The following is an 18,052-nucleotide window of genomic DNA, read 5'->3' on the forward strand; positions in this document are numbered from 1 at the left end:
AAATTATCGAATATTTCCCGATAGATTCGTTGCAAACAAATGAAGGAGTCAAGTTTTTCAGGTTAAAAAATCACGAGTGCGAAGCACAAGTGATTTTTCTGGAAAACTTGACAAGCTTATTTGTTTGTAGGGAACCTTGAGGGAAATATCAGATAATTTCGAAGTTCGAGTAGTATTCGGGGGATTATTTTTTCCATCGAAATCTTGGCCGACAGAATTGCACCATGAGACATAATTTTCAACGAATTGCCATTTAATCTGTCAGATACAATTGAGGGTTACTTCATCATTTGTTTTTTTTTATATAGGCAACATGCAAAATTTCCAGTGAAATTTCCAAGAATTTCCGCTGAAATACCGTGTTGGCTATACAAAATAACGTCGAATGGTGCAATCCTATTGGCCAAGATTTGGATGGGAAAAATAATCGCTGAAATTCGAGGTAGGCTATTGTAGTAAATATTTCACTTAGAGATTATTTAAAGTAATAGCTCTTTTATTATTGAATAATGCTAGTTATAGCGGTAAATCGTTCTACAATAATCGTTAGATTTAAGCAAACATTAATTAATATTTTAACAGAATAATTGGAAGCTTATGGGTGAAGTGCTCTCGCCTGCGTTGCTGGGCGAACTGACTGATCTTGTTCCTTGTCAAGATTTTCGACGCTGCATCCGTCACCATCAACCGTGTGTTCGTCATTTGTTTAGACGATCAAGTTCAGACCTGCGTCGCCACGATCCAATGCCTCTCGTATTTCCATCCACCAACTCGGTGGTTCCCCGCACAAGACCGTCTTTGTTCGTTGCCCCTAAAGCCTCTGATCACCCTTGGAAAAATTTCTCCCACATTAGGCCATACTGACCTCATGGTTGACCTCGCGATGAATCCTGTAACATCTAGATAGACACAAAGTAAATTAGTCCTCTGCCTTCAACTATTCGTGGATATGATATTCAATCAATTCAACCCGATATTAGCAATCTTTGGAGTGATCAATTCCACCTGCCAAGGCCAAGCTGCACTCATTTGAATACCAATTCATGCAATAGGATTCAGGAATATTAGTAGCAAGGTTTTATCAAGTCACAGCCTCTGCCGTAAGGTTCCGATCGTATGAGTTTGACCACCTCTCATTCGCGAAATCCTTCCGACTCGACCATTGATCCAGCCTCTGCCTGAAGGTCCTTACCATATGAGGGCGATTACTCTCTCACACTCGGGCCAACAGACTTGGCCCATATAGCCTTTCCTGAGCGCCTTTAAGGCATCTGCTCTAGGCGAATGATATCAGAGCACCATTAAGGCAACCGCTCTTGGTTAAATCATAACCATGCAACCCGTGCAGTAGCTTTGCAACGAGTTCAAGCCGAATTGATAAGTAAAATTGTCAACTCACCAATCACGTCTTTGTGGCATCAAATGTGACCCACCTCCGCATGCTATCTACCGCCACCACAGAGCGCTTAAAAGGTGACTTCTTCAAGTCTCGAAGGTCGTGAACTTCATAGCGATCATTTGGCAACACCGCTGTCACTTTGAACGGCCCCTTTGCCTTAGCGACTAACTTCTTTCTCTCACCTGTAGCAGGCGGAGCAGCAGCTACCATCACCACGTCGCCTACAGCATACTGGGACGCCTTGAACCGTCGGGCGTCGAATCTCCGCTTCTGCTCAGCCTGTTCAGCATCTGTAGCGTCTTTCGCTGTTTCCCTCAACTCCTTCAAGTTGACCTGATCCGAGACATCTTGAATCTCAGTCAATAGCCTCGCATCTGCATGGCTGTGTGGTTTGAACCCAAACAATAATTGCGTTGGGCTCACTCGAGTGGTCCTGTTGGTACTGCTATTTATTGCACTCTGCGCCTTTTTTAGACTGGCATCCCAAAGATCTTCATCTTCTCCGGCACAAGTAGTTGCCAGTGAATTGAGCACAACGCGATTCATCCGCTCACACTGACCATTAGCTCGAGGTGTTGCGACAGCATTAAGTACGTGCTTTATACCATACTCTGTACAAAACCCCTTAAAAGCATGGGACGTAAAGGCAGTGCCTCTGTCGCTTATTATACGAGAGGGTACACCAAATATTGCAATCAACTGGTTAAGCGTTTTAAGTACACATTTTGTACTTGTATCACGGACAGCCCCGAGGACACAAAACTTCGTGAAACCGTCAACTATTGTTAGTATCTGAGTGTTCTTATTTTTACTCCGTTGGAATGGTCCCACATGTTTCTAGGTGGATTGTATGGAATGGTATCGCCACCTTCTCAATCGGATGCAAACGTCCAGGTTTTCTCCCTGAGACAGACTTGTAATAAAGACAATTCAAACATGATTTCACATATTTGGAGACAAATTTCCTCATTCCCTTGAACCAATAATTTTCGCGAAACTCCTCCGACGTTTTCTCTAAGGCAAAATGTCCTTGATCGTCGTGACAAAGTTTGACTATATTAAACCGAGACATTCGTGGCACTAACCATTTACTTCCGTTCTCTGTTTTTCTGAATACTATCCCGACCTTCAAATCATATTTTTCAAAATACTGTTTGGTATCAGAACTCATCTCACCACTCTCCAGGATTTTCCTTGTAATTTCAATGTCTGGATCTTGCATCTGCGCTACGTTGATCCACTCTGTTTCAGTGATATCTGCCGCACAACAATCGATCGGGTTACGGCTTAAATAATCTACGTGAGCTAATGGGGAACTTGCATGCGGCCCAGATTTGAGAAATAAATGTATTAATAAATACTTTAACGCCTATGGAATACTCTCCAATGGAAAATGCATTCTAACTCATTGCAGTTTTTTTTTAACAATCAATCGAAAATTGCATAATTTTGAACCACTTTTTAACGCTCGTGACGTCATCAGGCGGTGACGCCGGTTTCTTATTGCAGCCGCTAGATGACAGCACTGATATTTTTCTAAACGTCAGCCGGTGTCACCAAACAGTAGAGGTTACATTGTTAAATGTCACTTCTGCCCAGTAATGGGCGAAAATAACCTGCGGCTTCACACCACAATTTTCGAATATTTTTGCACGCAGGAACTGTTATAAACACTTTATTCGGTGTTGACACAGTTGAGTTCGCACACGATGGTACAAAACAATATTTGTATGGTTGTTTTTCAACTTTTTGACTGTCATTTGACATTTTGGAGTATTTGTGAGTGTTTTAATCAGTTAAGGTTAAATCAGTTTAAATAGGTTTAATCAGGTAGGGTTAGGTAAATTTGATATACCGACGGTAGGAATCTATGATCCAGTAGATGACGCCACATGCGGAAGTATAGGACCCGCCTGATGACGTCATGACAACTTTTGGAGCATTTGAAAATTTCACTTTTTGAACAATCGATAATTAATTGTTAAACGATTTTTTAAATGTTTTTTCATGAAAAATCTATTATTAGGACCATTAACTATGTAAAAAAAAATAAAAAAAAATCATGCAAGTTCCCCATTGAGCGCCAGGACGATAAACAATGTCGAAGTTGTAATCTTGGAGAAACACCCACCGCCGCCCGACACGTGGTTGGATATCTTTTTTATTCGCTGTTGCTCGTACCGCGCTACAATCTGTTACAACCGTAAACTTTATGCCTAAAAGATATACTCGAAATACCCTCAGGGCCTCAACCACTGCTAACGTCTCTAAATCATATGAATGGTATTTCTGTTCCACGGGTGCCGTCTTTCTACTAAAATACGCGACAACACGTTTAACATTGTCGGCTTTCTGAATCAGAATTGCTCCTAGTCCCAACGCACTGTCATCAGTATGAACTTCGGTTTCACGCTCAGGATCATAAATAGCAAGCACGGGTCGACTGATTAAAATTTCCTTTATTTCCTTCATGACATTAGACTCTTTTTCCCCCCATGACCAAGTTATATCTTTTCGTAATAAATTCGTTAAAGGTGTCACCTTCTGGGTGAAATGATGAATAAATTTTCGGAAATAACCGGCGAGTCCTAAAAATTGTCTTACTTGTTTTACATTTTGTGGATCTGTAACTTTTGTTACCGCATGGATCTTATGTGTTCCGGGTCGCACCCCTTCGATGGAAATTTCCCGACCGAGATAATCAATTTTACTTTGGAAAAATCTGCACTTTGCCAAATTCAGAGTTAGATTATTTGATTGACGGAGTTTCATTACTGTCTCCAATTTTGAAAATCCTTCCTCAATGCTCTCAGCTGGTATCAAAATATAATCGATATATACCAGTGCATAGCCCTTCATGATTTTATTCATTATCCTTTGGAATACTGCTCGTGCGTTAGCAAGGCCAAATGGCATACGCAAGAATTCCTACTGTCCATCGGGCGTTACGAATGCGGTTAAGGGGTTATTTTCATGTGAGCACTTCAAAAAATCGATTTTTTTTTATATTTTGACAGTAAAACCTATTGAAAACATGCTGTGAAAAATTCAGACCGAAATTCATAGTATTTGATAAGTTACAGCTCATAGTCGCCGACGTGTCGTAAGCGATTGTCTACCAGGCTTTCAACTTTAAACGCGTTTTTCTCGAATCATCATTTTCTGAAACGGTCAAGATCCTACAAGAAAAAGTATTCAACCGATTGCTTTAAAATTTACATATGTTCTTCTACTCATTTATAGTTATCGTCCCTACCACAATTGTTTATTTTCGACAATATCTTCATATTTTTTTTAAACGATTTGTAACGAAAAAGAACGAGATTTTCGTGATTTTTTTTTTGAAGTTCGATTTTTTTTTGTTTTTAATGAAATTGATTATATTTGGTAGGGACGATAGCTACAGATCTACTGAATAATAATCCATTCGATTTTTTTATGCCAGACAACATGAACAGCCGCTATCACCTTGACCAGTGAACTACCTTTTTTTGTGGGGACTACTTTGACTTAAAAAAAATATATGTTAAAAATCTAAAAAACGAAAAAAAAATTTTTTTCGTATATTTCAAAATACAAATAAAAATATATTGGAAAATCAACATGATTGAAGTTTGTTGTCACATAAAAAAAAAATTCCGAAAAAGTGGTGAAATATAGGCGTTCACATGAGAATAACCCCTTAAAGGAATGGACTCCGGTTCCACCGGAATTTGATAAAACCCAGACTTCAGGTCAAGAGATATAAAAACAGCCTTATTAGCTAATTGATCAATCTGATCGTTAATCAACGGCAGTGGATACATTATACGTTTTGTAACTTTATTCAACCCGCGATAATCGACAGCCATTCGTGGTTCACCATGTTTTCGATCAACCAGTAAAATTAGGCTGGCATAGGGAGAATTGCTCTCACGAATAATACCGTTATTTTCCAAATCGGCGACAATTTCTCCAACCTTTTTTCTTTCTTCCCTAGATAAACGATATGGCCCCCGATGAATAGGCTCATTATCCGTCAATTCAATTCGCATTTTTCCGGCGCTTGTACATCCTAGCTCGCTCATAGTTAACGCCACATTACCCCGATATTTATTTAAAAGTGAAATCAATCGCGTTGTTGATTCAGCATCAAGTTCCTCACAGTTTATATCTATTGTCTCAATCGATCTCCGAGAACCATTTTCAACCATGTTTACTTCTAGGGAATTTATATCGTCCAACTGTTTATTTAACGTGAACGTTACTCCGGTCGCATTTGACAACGCCATAATCCCAGTCTTAGCCAAAACATCACGTCCAATAATGATTTCCTTCGAAAGTTCATTATCGGCAACTACAAAGACTTTGATTTCGAATAATATTCCATCGATATGAATTTTTAATTTAGAACGAGCTAGAGGGACAACGATCGCGTGATTGAAACCTGATAAAGTTTTCTTTGTTTCCTTTTGCTTCAAATTAAAATGTCGAGCTACACTTTCTCGTATAATCGAACAGTCGCTACCCAAATCTACAGTGCATATCCTGTCCTCCTTTTCGATTCGACATTTCTTCAGAGGTTTGTTTATCTTACCGGACTCAACCTCGAGAACACGTAGCGGTTGTGATCCCCCCCGTGTTAGTCATGCTTTCTTCTCCATCTTCGTTTTATTTTTTTTTTGTAACAGACAGCCTCGATATGACCTAACATCTCACAATAATCACACTTAACCCTTTTTTTTCCGATTTTTCTTCCCCGGTCACTCGAGAGTCCTGTTTAGATTTTCCGGCTTGACTATTACTTGGACAATCGCGTTTCTTATGCCCCGGCTTCTTACACATAAAACACAAATCCTTCTCATACTTCCCACGATTTTTGAATTCTATCCTTTTGGAATCTTTGGTTTTATCCATTTCTCGAATCTTTTCCTCTGGAAATTCACTAATACTTTCACAGAGATCGGCAATGGTTTTATTTTTTGATGCCATCAGATTCATACGTAATTCCTTACTTTCAATATCATGAACGATCAATTGGACTACGTTTTGTTCCTCAATTTCTAAACCCAATTTATTAATTCTTCGAGACTTCTCAAAGCAATACTCTAATAAATCGGGTGGAAATTGTCTCATTAATGGCGCCGAAAATGCCTCCCAAGTCAACGTTTCCTGACTGAGTGATTCATACCATTGCCGTGCAATCCCCCTTAACTTCAACGTAGCTAAATACAATTTATGTTGGTCCGACCAATCATACATTATTGCATACCTGTCAATTTTCTCTAACCATTTGGTTGAAGATAGAATTTTCGATTGCGGATTGAATTCTGGCAAAATCTGTTCATTAATATATCTAGTTGACAGTTTCGAACCTGTCTGTGCAAAACCCGCGAGCGCCTCAGTTAATCTGTCAATACTTGACTCACCACTCCCTGAAGCCTTAATCCCTCCTTCGGTAGAACCAACGGTTCCGGACGTTTTCATTTGCAATGAACTGATGAGAGAGTCACCACTAGAAGGACTCAAGCCTCGAATAACTCTGCTATCCGTGCCTCTGGATCCCAAATCATCTCGATTGCTTCGAGGCCTATGATGTATTGGTGGGCTCTTCTGTTGCCCACTACGATGACCATGCTCTCTAGAATGACTCCTGGGTCGTCTGCTATGAGGTTTGTGGTTCTTGGACCGACTTCTGCCTCGCCTGTCCTGGGAACTGCCAAACTCCGATCGGCTTCTGTCTCGCCGACTTCGACGTACTGGGGTCCTGGAACGAGTTCGATTTCGACTCGACCCCGAATTACGTCGATGCTTCCTGTCACGATCTCGTTCAAGATCTGACATGTTTGATGATCGATTAACACACGTTAGTTTGTAACTATTAACTCACTGAGTCCACTAAGCACGTGTGTAATTCCACTTCTGAACTGTAGTAAATATTTCATTTAGAGATTATTTAAAGTAATAGCTCTTTTATCATTGAATAATGCTAGTTATCGCGGTAAATCGTTCTACAATAATCGTTAGATTTAAGCAAACATTAATTAATATTTTAAGAGAATAATTGGAGGCTTATGGGTGAAGTGCTCTCGCCTGCGTTGCTGGGCGAACTGACGGATCTTGTTCGTTGTCAAGATTTTCGACGCTGCATCCGTCACCATCAACCGTGTGTTCGTCATTTGTTTAGACGATCAAGTTCAGACCTGCGTCACCACGATCCAATGCCTCTCGTATTTCCATCCACCAACTCGGTGGTTCCCCGCACAAGACCGTCTTTGTTCGTTACCCCTAAAGCCTCTGATCACCCTCGGAAAAATTTCTCCCACACTATACAAAATATCAACAAATGGTGCAATTCTATTGGCTGAAATTTGGGTGGGAAAAATAATCAGTAGTAATACCCCAAGACCTTCAAAAGTATTGGATATTCCCCGAGAGTTTCGTTACTTAGCAACGAGAGGGATAAGAAATATTCGATTAATTTTGAAGGTCGAGGGCTATTTGGCTGGATTATTTTTTTCATTCCAATTTCAAGGAATTAAATGTGTGACATTTCGTAGTTGTGGCTTCCAGCGTATATTTTCTGTCTCCACAAAATGCAGAGAATTGTTTACACATTGTGGCTTTTCTCTTCACCGTATTATTAGGAACATTTTTTCAAAGTTTTTGATCAATAATGTCCAAGGATTCTCCTCCAAATGTGCTCATGTTGCGGTAAAGTCTTTGAACTTGATTTTTTCTAATCGCCCTCACAAAAATCTTGAAATTGTCAGCCTTTGGGTGTCCAGAAAGGTTTGAAAATCCTCGAGCCTCACTCAAGATTTAAAGGGTAGTTTGTCAATTCGGAAGGGTGACAAAAACAAAGGTCACCTCTGAGGACTCTCTGCATGTCCTCAACTCAATTTGTTGCCAAGCACATGACACAGCAAAAGGGATTTTTTGAGCCAACGGGACCATAATTCAAAATTAGAAAATGGGGAATTCCCATGGCAAAATTCCCATTTCCGAAAGGGTGGGCTCTAACCTAAGAGGATGGACCTTTGTCAGTCAATGAAATTCTCCACCAATTTGTGAATTCAAAGAAGAAAACCTCTCTCTATTTTTCTAAAATTTTACCAAAAAAGAGAGAAGCCCAGTTCCTTTGGAAACCTCGTGGAAGACAGAGCAATTTTTTCGTGATCCTCATCCGAGTTAAAAGACAATACGAATATCTCCATTCTTTAAAATTAGAAAATGTTAGTGTAGATTTTCGCCTGCTTGTCAGTTGGTATACACAAAATAAACTAAGCAGACTTTGTTTACTTATCAGTGATTGGTGTACAATAAATTAAAATTAATTGACTCTGGTCAAATTGAAGTGTGATGTGTTCTTGGTATTTATCAAATAATTCAGTCATCTAACAGTCCCGCTGTCAAAAGGACTACTTAAAAATGGAGGTGTGGTCCTCTGTGTCACCGAAATGTTTTTTTTTTTCATTGAAATTAAATGACAATAGGATGAGCAGAAAAGAAGATATGAGGATGCTTCATTTAAAATTAACGAGAAAAGGCGTCATTCCAAACCCAACTACCATTTTTTTCAACTTTTTGACAGAAAAATCGAACTGTTTCTTGATTCGCAATTTCAAAGAAACTCTGAAAATGAGAATTCTGTGTAGTAAAATAGGGATGAAGAATTATTTTCAATTAAAAACGACTAGACATCCCAGTGTGGCGGATCAGCCTCGACCAGAGTCCAGCCTTTTCCGCGCTTTTTTGTACCATTAAATATGGTTTATTCACGTACCATTAATAAATATAATATTTTCTACTTGTGTTTTCGTTCTTATGTGAGACCCATAACATCTCCATACCAGTATTGCGTGTGGCGCTCTGCCTCCTCTGGGGTGAGGTACTACGATGCCGGTGGCGTCACTCATAACTGACTCTCTACTTTAGTCATTCCTCTTTGCCATGGAGAGTAAAGTTGGAAAAAAGGAAATGCAAGATGATGATCCTGAAGAGGAAGAGGAAACTAAAGGGTAGCCGGTCGCAGGTGTGGATACTGGACAATACGACAGGCAGGCAGAAACGAGTTCATGAGTGGATAGAGAGACAACCGGTAAAGTGGATAACAGTAGGAAAAGCGGCAAAAATAGGCTTCCAAATGCTGGGAGTAGAAGGACAATAGTGAGCACGAAAATAAAGGGACCACAGTATGAGGCTCTGGAAAAGCTTTAGCGAGAGAAGAGGAGAGATTTCGTGAATGAGGGAGTAGGAGCGGCTCAATGTGAGCTGAAAATACAATGGAATACACAAAGGATCAAGTACTTGGTGAGAAACCAAGAATGGTGGGAGAAGGCGAACGTAATAGTGCTAGTGCCTAGCGGAAAGACAGATGAAGAAAAAGATGGAGAAACTAGATCCTACATTCGTATGGTACAGCAAAGCCGCGGTGAAAAAGCACCGGAAGCAAACAACCGGGAGGGGGGGGGGGGATCGTAGGAGTGAGGAGGTGCGGAGGCAGCTGGGACGTGAAAGATTGGGAGTATGGGCTGAAGATCAGGGGGAGAGATGGTGACACGACGGCGAAGAACAGATATGACATCCAGCCAGTGGACAATAACCATGGAGAGAATGTGAGGAAGGTTCTCAGGAACCTAGACGAGGAACAGGAGCTTTCCCGAAGAGGGATTTAGAATAATAATAACCAGGGACCTCAATGCTAGGAATGAAGAAGAGCAAGGGGTAGCAGAGTATGGCAGGAAAGAACGTAGAGCCCCAGACAGGAAGTCGGAGGACAGGATAACGAGATGAGGGCAAAAATGATCCTAAATCGAAGGATAAATGGAGACGAGAAGAGAAAGATCACATGCCTAGGGATGAGGAGAAGGAGGATATTCCGTCGCGGGATATTTTTTCACGAGAAATTTTTTTCTATCATTATTTTTTCCCCAGTATTACACAACTATTGTAATAAGATTCAGATGTAGCGATAATAAACCATATTATCGCTAATTCTGAAATTTTCAGTTTATGTCCCCAATTATTCATGTTCTTTGACCGGTATTAGCGTGAATTTCCCAAGTTTATTAAACACTTTCAATGTATTATTTACCAAGGTCCGCGAGGTGGCGCGCGAGCGAGTAGCCGTGTGAACGAGCAGTGCGGAAGAAAAAAGCAAATTATTACGAAAAAATAGGAAAAAAAGATGAAAAAGTGGGTGGAAAAGGAAGTGTTAGTGGGGAAAACAGGTGGGAAATAGAAAAAAACGCGGTGAAGTGAGTGAGAGGGGAGCAAAGAGAAGAAAAGTGGTGAGGGCCTGGGAAGGGAGAAGATCGAAAGAAACCGTTGGGACTGGGACGAAAGTGGGGGAAGGGGAAAGGCGGCGAGAAGCTTCGAGAAGGAACAGAGAGAGAAGCATGGACCAGGAAGGAAAGGATGGAGAGAGAGATGGAAGAGAAGACAAGTGACAGACTGAGAGAGAGGGGAAGACCAAGGAAAGGAGAAGAAAAAACAAGGGAAAAGCAAGTGGGGAAGAGCGACGAAGGGCTGGAAAAATATTGGAAGGACAGGGAAGCGGAAGAGACAAACAAGGTGGAAAAAAGTGAGGGCAAAGAAAAGGAAAATGACAGCGGGAAACGAAGGGCGAAGGGGGGAGGGGTTCAGGACAAACAGTCGCCTGGAGAGAACGCCACACAGAAAGGGGAGAGGCGAGTCGGAGGAGCCGATAAAAAGAAGAGGGTCGGTAACGAAGGAAGCGGAGCAAAGGAGAGTAGAAGCAGAAGATAAGGAAGAAACGACACAGGCAGAAGGTAAGGAGATAGAGCAGCGACAGGAGGGTAAGCGAAGCACGCAGAAAGGGAGGGAAGTGATAGAAGGGGACAAGGATATGAGTATAAGCGAGGATGAGGGGACAAGGAGGGAAAAAGAGGGGACGAAGGGGATAAAAGTGACAGAAAGAGTAAAGAATAAGAGAGAGATAGGGGAAGAGGAACCAGGGAGGGAAAAGGCGAAACAGCAAAGGGGTGAGAAGGGGAGAAGACCGAAGGACAGGAGGAGAGTGAGGAAGAAAGCTCTAGGGACGGGACGGAAAGTAGAGAGACAGAACCCGTGGAGGAGGGCGAGGACTCAGAAACGGTGAGGAAGAGCAGAGGGGCAAGGTCACCGAGGAAGGAAAGATTTAAAATATCAGAACTAGAGAAATGGTTGGTGTTTCGTCTCCAACAATAATTAAATAATTATTGTTGGAGACGAAATAATTTCTTCTCTGAATTTAATGATATTAAGTAACAATGATAATGATAATGTGGTGACTACGTCGCCACTACACCCTGGCATTCCCGGGTAAATTCCCCAATCCTGTCTAGACCCTTCAAAACCCATTAGACCTAGCACCTACCCGACCGACGCCATCCCTATCATAAAAACCTGGGGAATAACCCAGAACTGTCCCAGCGAAGAACCCAACCTTCCTGTGCACTTAGCCGGCATCACGACGTCACGTGTCGAGAATACGATGCCGAGCCAATCACAGTCGAGATCCCTAGTATCCCCTCTCCTGTTTCCCAAACATTCGCACGCCCACACTTTCCGCACATTTTTCCACACTCAACAGTTACTCACCAGCCAGCACTTGGACACATCCAACTCTCTGTATCCTGTAGGAGTTAATAAAATATTTGATCATCATACCGGCGTGCATCTTCTTCTATCACCTGCTCAACCCCACAATAATGACTATAATAATAATTGAAGAATATTTATATAATAAGGAGAGGTCGCGGGCTGGAGGCTCAAATTTCCCCATAATCTCAAATTAGAAAAGGGCACAGGCAAGTCACAAGAAGAAAGGACATGGGTTCGGGTTTTTCCTTTTTTTTTTGGAACGATTTGATGTTCTTGGTTTGGTCGGGATGCTGGGACTTTCCCATTTACTTTCTACTTTTCAGGGGTCCGCCATAAATCATACGCGTTCCTGATTCCTTTTCTTTTCTTCTTCTTTTCTCTCATTTTTTCTTCATATGTTAGAAGACAGGGTTTGCTAGTCCTTTCATACGTAGAGTTCAGTTTATGACATAATCCTTTGCCAGCCGTGTACTTGCTTCTTTTCCAAAGGTTCATTTTTCCCCAGCGGCTCATTCCTAACACATGGGAGAGTGGGAGAAAAGACATAACGAGAGGTGGGAGGAGAGAATGGTGGAAGTGGAGGCACTGATAAGGGAAATGAGGAAAATCGGAGAGAAAAGATGTAAATGTGGAACGGGAGAAAGTGACATAAGAGAAAATGGAGAACTGAGAAGGAAATTAGGAAGGAAGGAAATACTGGAAGGAGCGAGGATGGGGAATGGAGGAAAAGGAGAAAGAAAGGGAAGAGGAGGACAGAAGAAGAGGGGAAAGACGAAAGGAGGAAAGGGCAGAGAGAAACGAAGGGGTAGAAGCCGGGAGGGAAAAAGGGTTGCGCGGGGGGACACCGAACAGATGAAGCGGGGGGAGGGCGGAGGGAAAGGAGACAAAGGACAATGCGGAACAACAGAAAGGGGAGGAAGGAGGAGGGCCCCAGAGAGAGAGGATGAGGAAGAGGAGTGAGGAAGAGGAAAGGGGGAAGAGAGCGTAGAAAAGGAGGGAGAAAACACACCAAGAAGGGGGGGAAGAAGAGAGGAAAGAGGGGGAGAACTGACTGAGAAAGAAAGGAGATGACGGGCGGGGAAGGGAGAGACGGAAGGGGGAGGAGAACGAGGACAGACAAATGAGGAAGAAAATAAGGACAGCACCTGCAGCACTGTTAGAAGAAGAATCGAAGGAGGAATTAGAAGAAAGGAGAGGAAGAAGGAAAAATATAAAGATCAAGGGGCTAACACGAGTAACAAGGAGGAAAAAGGAGGAGTTGGAAGCATTTTTCAAGAAGGAAATGGGGGTGGAGGCCAGAATAGAGAAGATGAACAGGATGGAAGAAGAGGGGTGGCTGGTGAGAATGGAGGAGTTGGAGGACAAAAAGGCGATAATGAGAGAGAGAAGAGGACTGAGCGAGAAGGGTTGGGGCGTATGCATTACAGACGATCTACCTGAAAGGCAGAGGAAGGTAAAAGGGTGGCTGGAGGAACAGGCGGGGAAATGGAGGGAGAGGAGCTGGCCTGCCTGGCCAGCGTACAACAGCATATGTGTGGACGGCTCGTGGCTCGAATGGGATGAGAGAGAAGGGGAACTAAGACAGAGAGCAGAAAGAGGAAGAGAGAGGGAGGGAAAACCCTTTTGAAAAACAGGCTAGGAAAAGGGGGGAGATTCCCGAATCACTCAAAATAACACACTGGAATGTAGAGAATGCGGGGAACATAGGGAAGAACGAAGAATGGTGGAGCGAAATGGACGTGGTAGCATTTCAGGAGACGCATCAGGAGGCGAAGGGAATGAAGAAAATGATAGAGAGGCTGAACAGGGATTTTGAGTGGTTCGGGAAAGGAGCGATAAGGGAGAAAACAAGAGGAAAGGTGAGTGGAGGACACCTGATGCTGGTGAGGAAATTGTTGGGCGCAGAATGGGCAGTGCAAGAGTGGGAATATGGACTAAGGCTGAGAATAAGGGAGAGAAAGACTGATAGGAGATACGTGATAATAAGCACTTACAATAATAATAGGAAAAATTTAAACAAAGTGCTAAGGAAGCTGGGGGAAGTACTAGAGAAAATGGAAGAGGAACAGGGAAGGATAATCATAATGGGAGATTCCAACGCGAGGATTGGAGAAATGCGGGGGTGGCAGAAGGAGGGATGGAACAACTAAGTGAGTTCAAAGAAAGAAGATCGCAGGACAGGACGATAAGGAACGAGGAGAAACGGCTAATAAGTTGGTGTGAGGAGCAGGCGCTACTAATATAGAATGGGAGAAGCAAAGGAGACGCGGAGTGAGCATTCACGTTCATAGGGGAAGGCGCGGGGCTGGGAAGTGTGCTGGATTACATAATGATACAACTGGAAGGAGAGGAGAACGCTGAATGGTTCAGGGAAATCGTGATAGGGGAACAGGAGGGCTCGGATCATCTACCGATTAACTGCAAAGTGGAATGGGGGCGAAAGAGCACAGGGGGGGGGAGAGGGAAGGAAGGCAGAAAAAAGACTCAAATGGAAAGAGGCAAGGAGGGAAGATTTCATAAAGAGATGGCAAGAAGTATGGAAGGAAGATGAGGGGAGGACGGAGGAAGGCGCGAGCGGCGGATGGGAGAGGCTAGTCGAAAGCACGGTAAGAGTGGCTATAAAAGCGGGAATGACATCAGGAGAAACCGGAAGGGAAAGAGCGCTGTGGGATAATGGGGAGTACACGAAGGAGAGAAGAAGAATGTTTAAAAAACTACGAAGATATAGAAAGGGAAGGAACTGGAAGAACAAATGGGAATGAAACCAGGCGAAGAAGAAATTAAGGGAAGTAAGGGGAAAGCTGTATAGGGAGTGGATCGAGGGGAAGCAAAAAGAGGTCATGGAAAGTAGGACGATGGCGGATTGGTGGAAGGCGATGAATTGGTTTAGACAATCTGCAAAAAAGACAGCAAACAACATAACGAAGGAGGACTGGTTGGGGAACTTTAAGGAACTACTGGAAGCAGACCAGGGGAAAGAAGAAGAGGCAGAAGAACAGACGAGGAGAGGGGCAAAAGCAACCGGGAAAGAAGGAGACAGAGAGAAAGAGAAGGAAGAGGAGACAGAGACAGAACAGACAGAAGAGGAAAGGGAGGGAGGCGAGGAAGAGGAGTTGGACAAGGAGATATCAGAGGTGGAAATAAGGAAGGAAATAAATAGGTTGAAGAGAAAAAAAAATAAGCCGTCACGGGACGCCTGGCAGATGTGAAACATCATGTGTGTACAAGTTATATGCATAGAAGATGATATTATTACAGGAATTAAATATAGCCTAATGGAAAAATGAAGTATTACGAATTTCTTACAGTAAATGGTAACTTTATTTAATAAACATTTATTTACATGTGATATAAAAGTTCGATATTAATATCAAGTGGCCACAATTTAAATATTTTCATTCGTGATTTCAGTAATAGTTATATTTGATGTTTCTTCTGCCGGTGTTACTGTGACGATTGGTCGATGATAACTAAAGTACGTTACAAAAGTATTGGACGAAACATCATCAAGATATCTCACAAATACAGCATCTATTGTTGTTCCATATTAAAAAATATAAATATGTTAATAAAATCTAAGATAAAAATTAAAATAGTCTGGTACTATTCGATTAATAAAGTCTTACACAAGATTGATAGTATGCCTTGTGTTTGAATGATCAGGGTGGCGTCCAATTTCAATAAGAATATGTTGTGATCCCTGCGATGATTGTTGGGAACTGAAATATTTAAAAACAATATGATATTAAAATACACAAAAAAAAAAAATTCTAAGTGTGGCTTCAATATACTCATGAACTCAAATCTTAGTTAATTATTGCAATATATGACTAAAGATTTGCAAATATAAATTTTATTAATAAATTTTTCTATATTAATTCCTTTATGAATAATAAAAGAATACTTAATTGAAGATAATATTAATATAATTTATATAAATTATTAATATGATTAATATGAATATAATTAATTAAATATAAAAATATAATAATTACATTTATGGAGACATGAAAAATACGATCTACTTACTGATGACTTGGTAGTATACTATAGTGTAGTTTCACTTTCTTTGCACAAGGTTGATCACATTGATCTTCTGAGTTATCACTGTCACACATATTTTATTGTCAAAAATTAAAATGAAAAATTAAATAAAACGCAGGTTATGTGTACCGTAGTAAACAACAACGTCGAACTGAGTGAGAAGTCACACCGTACACTCTACTACACAGAATATAGATAGGCATACCTTAGTATAGCGTGGCGATTGCTCGCCACGGCAAGTATCGCCACGCCAACGATTCGGTTTAGGAGTGCGCCTATAGATGTTTCACATCAAAAGCGGCAGGGAAGGACGGAATAGCGGCGGAGTTCTGGAAGAACCTGCCGGAGGACGGGAAAAAAGAAACAATACGGACAATCAAGGAACTGTGGAGAAGAGAGGAAATGGTAGACAGATGGAGGGTGGCAACAAATTTTCCCAATCCACAAAAGAGGAGAGGTGGACAAAGCGGCGAACTATCGGGGAGTCTCACTGTTAGACATCGGATACAAAATAATGACGGGAATAATGGCCAGAAGATTAGAAAGGTGGCTGGAGGGGATGAGGAAGTTGTCAGAGGCGCAGGCAGGGTTTAGAACAAACAGAAGCACGATGGAACAAATAGTTGTGCTAAACACAATAATAGGAAACAGGCTGAAGAGAAAAAAGGGGAAATTATATGTGGTATTCGTGGACTTTAAGGCGGCATTCGATAAAGTGGACAGAGAGAAATTGTGGGAAAAAATGGCGAGCATGGGAATAAAAGGAAAATTCCTGAGAATCACAAAGAAGATATACGAAGAGAAACGGAACAAGATTATAACAGGGAAGGGATTGACGCAGGAATTTAGGACGGGCAAGGGGGTAAGACAAGGGTGCCCACTGAGCCTGGTATTATTTAATATATTTTTAGAGGACCTAATCGGGACACTGGAAAGGAAAGGGGAAGGAGGCACGGCAATTGGGAGGGGCAAAGGGGAAAAGGTATATACGCTACTGTTTAGTTCCAATGCCGTTCATTGGAAACCACATAGTTTTTCTTTACATGAGGGATATTGCGACCGAAGTCGGAACATCCCTCTCTGTTTCAACGAACGGAGGTTCGGCCCTCTCCACTTCGGCCGGGCGCACACGATTGTCTCCGGCGCGCGCGCGCGGCGACTATTTGGGACTCAAATGGTTCGTGCGCGTGGCGCGTCGGGTGTTTTTGATTTGGCGATGGGGCTGAGTCTTCATGCGGATGAATGTCTATACTCTCTTCTAAAGTGAAAGTTGAAAGTGAAAGCCACGCTGTTTCTTGTTGAATTCCGTACCCAATCCATATCAATTAATATCTTTGCAATCGAAAACTGAAAATAGCAAATAATTAGAGATAAACATAGACGAAATGGTCGTGTTCACTGTTCTACATATATTTTTTTGCTAACATATTGATATATTCAACTAAATATCAACTTAACCTAACCACCTGGGTAACCCCCTGGATACCACCACGTCAGAGTTAACCTGACGATCATCAAGTGATATCACATATCAACGTTAGATACCAAATATAAGATTTGGATCCAACAAAACTTCTCTTTGCTTATCCTAATCGTAATTTAAAGTTAAAAGTGTGTGTGTGTTAGTTGTGTGTCAGTTTGGCTGCAGCCAAACTAGTGTTTAAACAATTACTAATAAGTTAGTTATTCTCAGTTGGTGTATCAATTATTTATATACATTTTGGGTTTTTTATGCCATAACGGCTTTTTTCCAAACAAAAATTTGTGTGGATTTATTGCTATTATTATACCTTTGACAAACCATTTCTAAGAAAAAATTATGGCAACTGTCATACCACCTAGGGTATGACAGTATAGTCAAAACCTTTCAGCTACTATATCCACACGACGCAGCAATGGTGGCAGAGGAGGGACAGAAAACAAGAATAATGGTATTTAGAAAAGGGAGGAAAAGGAAAAATGAAAGGTGAGGCTTCAAAGGAAAGGAGTTGGAAGTGGTGAAGGAATTTAAATACCTGGGGT

At 41.7% G+C, this 18,052-nt stretch overlaps 1 protein-coding gene across 4 annotated transcripts; it reads right to left on the reverse strand.

The window, feature by feature from the left end:
- Window positions 1-720: 720 nt before the first annotated feature.
- LOC135170612 (serine/threonine-protein kinase fray2-like) lies at window positions 721-8,525 on the reverse strand. 4 transcript variants are annotated; one of them, XR_010300405.1, is made up of 3 exons: window positions 1,400-4,043; window positions 1,193-1,271; window positions 773-899 (listed from the first exon to the last, which is right to left on the reverse strand). XR_010300405.1 is itself a non-coding variant. In XM_064136602.1 (3 exons), the coding sequence occupies exon 2, from the start codon at window positions 1,943-1,945 to the stop codon at window positions 1,403-1,405; it is 543 nt and encodes a 180-aa protein (XP_063992672.1). In that variant the 5' UTR covers window positions 1,946-2,302; window positions 6,808-8,525; the 3' UTR covers window positions 1,151-1,271; window positions 1,400-1,402. The 4 variants fall into 4 exon arrangements, 3 of the variants coding, with proteins under 3 accessions (XP_063992669.1, XP_063992671.1, XP_063992672.1); XM_064136602.1 differs by lacking the exon at window positions 773-899 and adding an exon at window positions 6,808-8,525 and having other exon boundaries at window positions 1,151-1,271; window positions 1,400-2,302; XM_064136599.1 differs by lacking the exons at window positions 1,193-1,271; window positions 1,400-4,043 and adding an exon at window positions 6,808-8,525 and having other exon boundaries at window positions 721-899.
- Between the last annotated feature and the right edge of the window lie 9,527 nt (window positions 8,526-18,052).

This window comes from Diachasmimorpha longicaudata, chromosome 17 (assembly GCF_034640455.1).
Source record: "Diachasmimorpha longicaudata isolate KC_UGA_2023 chromosome 17, iyDiaLong2, whole genome shotgun sequence".
In the NCBI taxonomy this organism is placed as follows: Eukaryota; Metazoa; Arthropoda; class Insecta; order Hymenoptera; family Braconidae; genus Diachasmimorpha; species Diachasmimorpha longicaudata.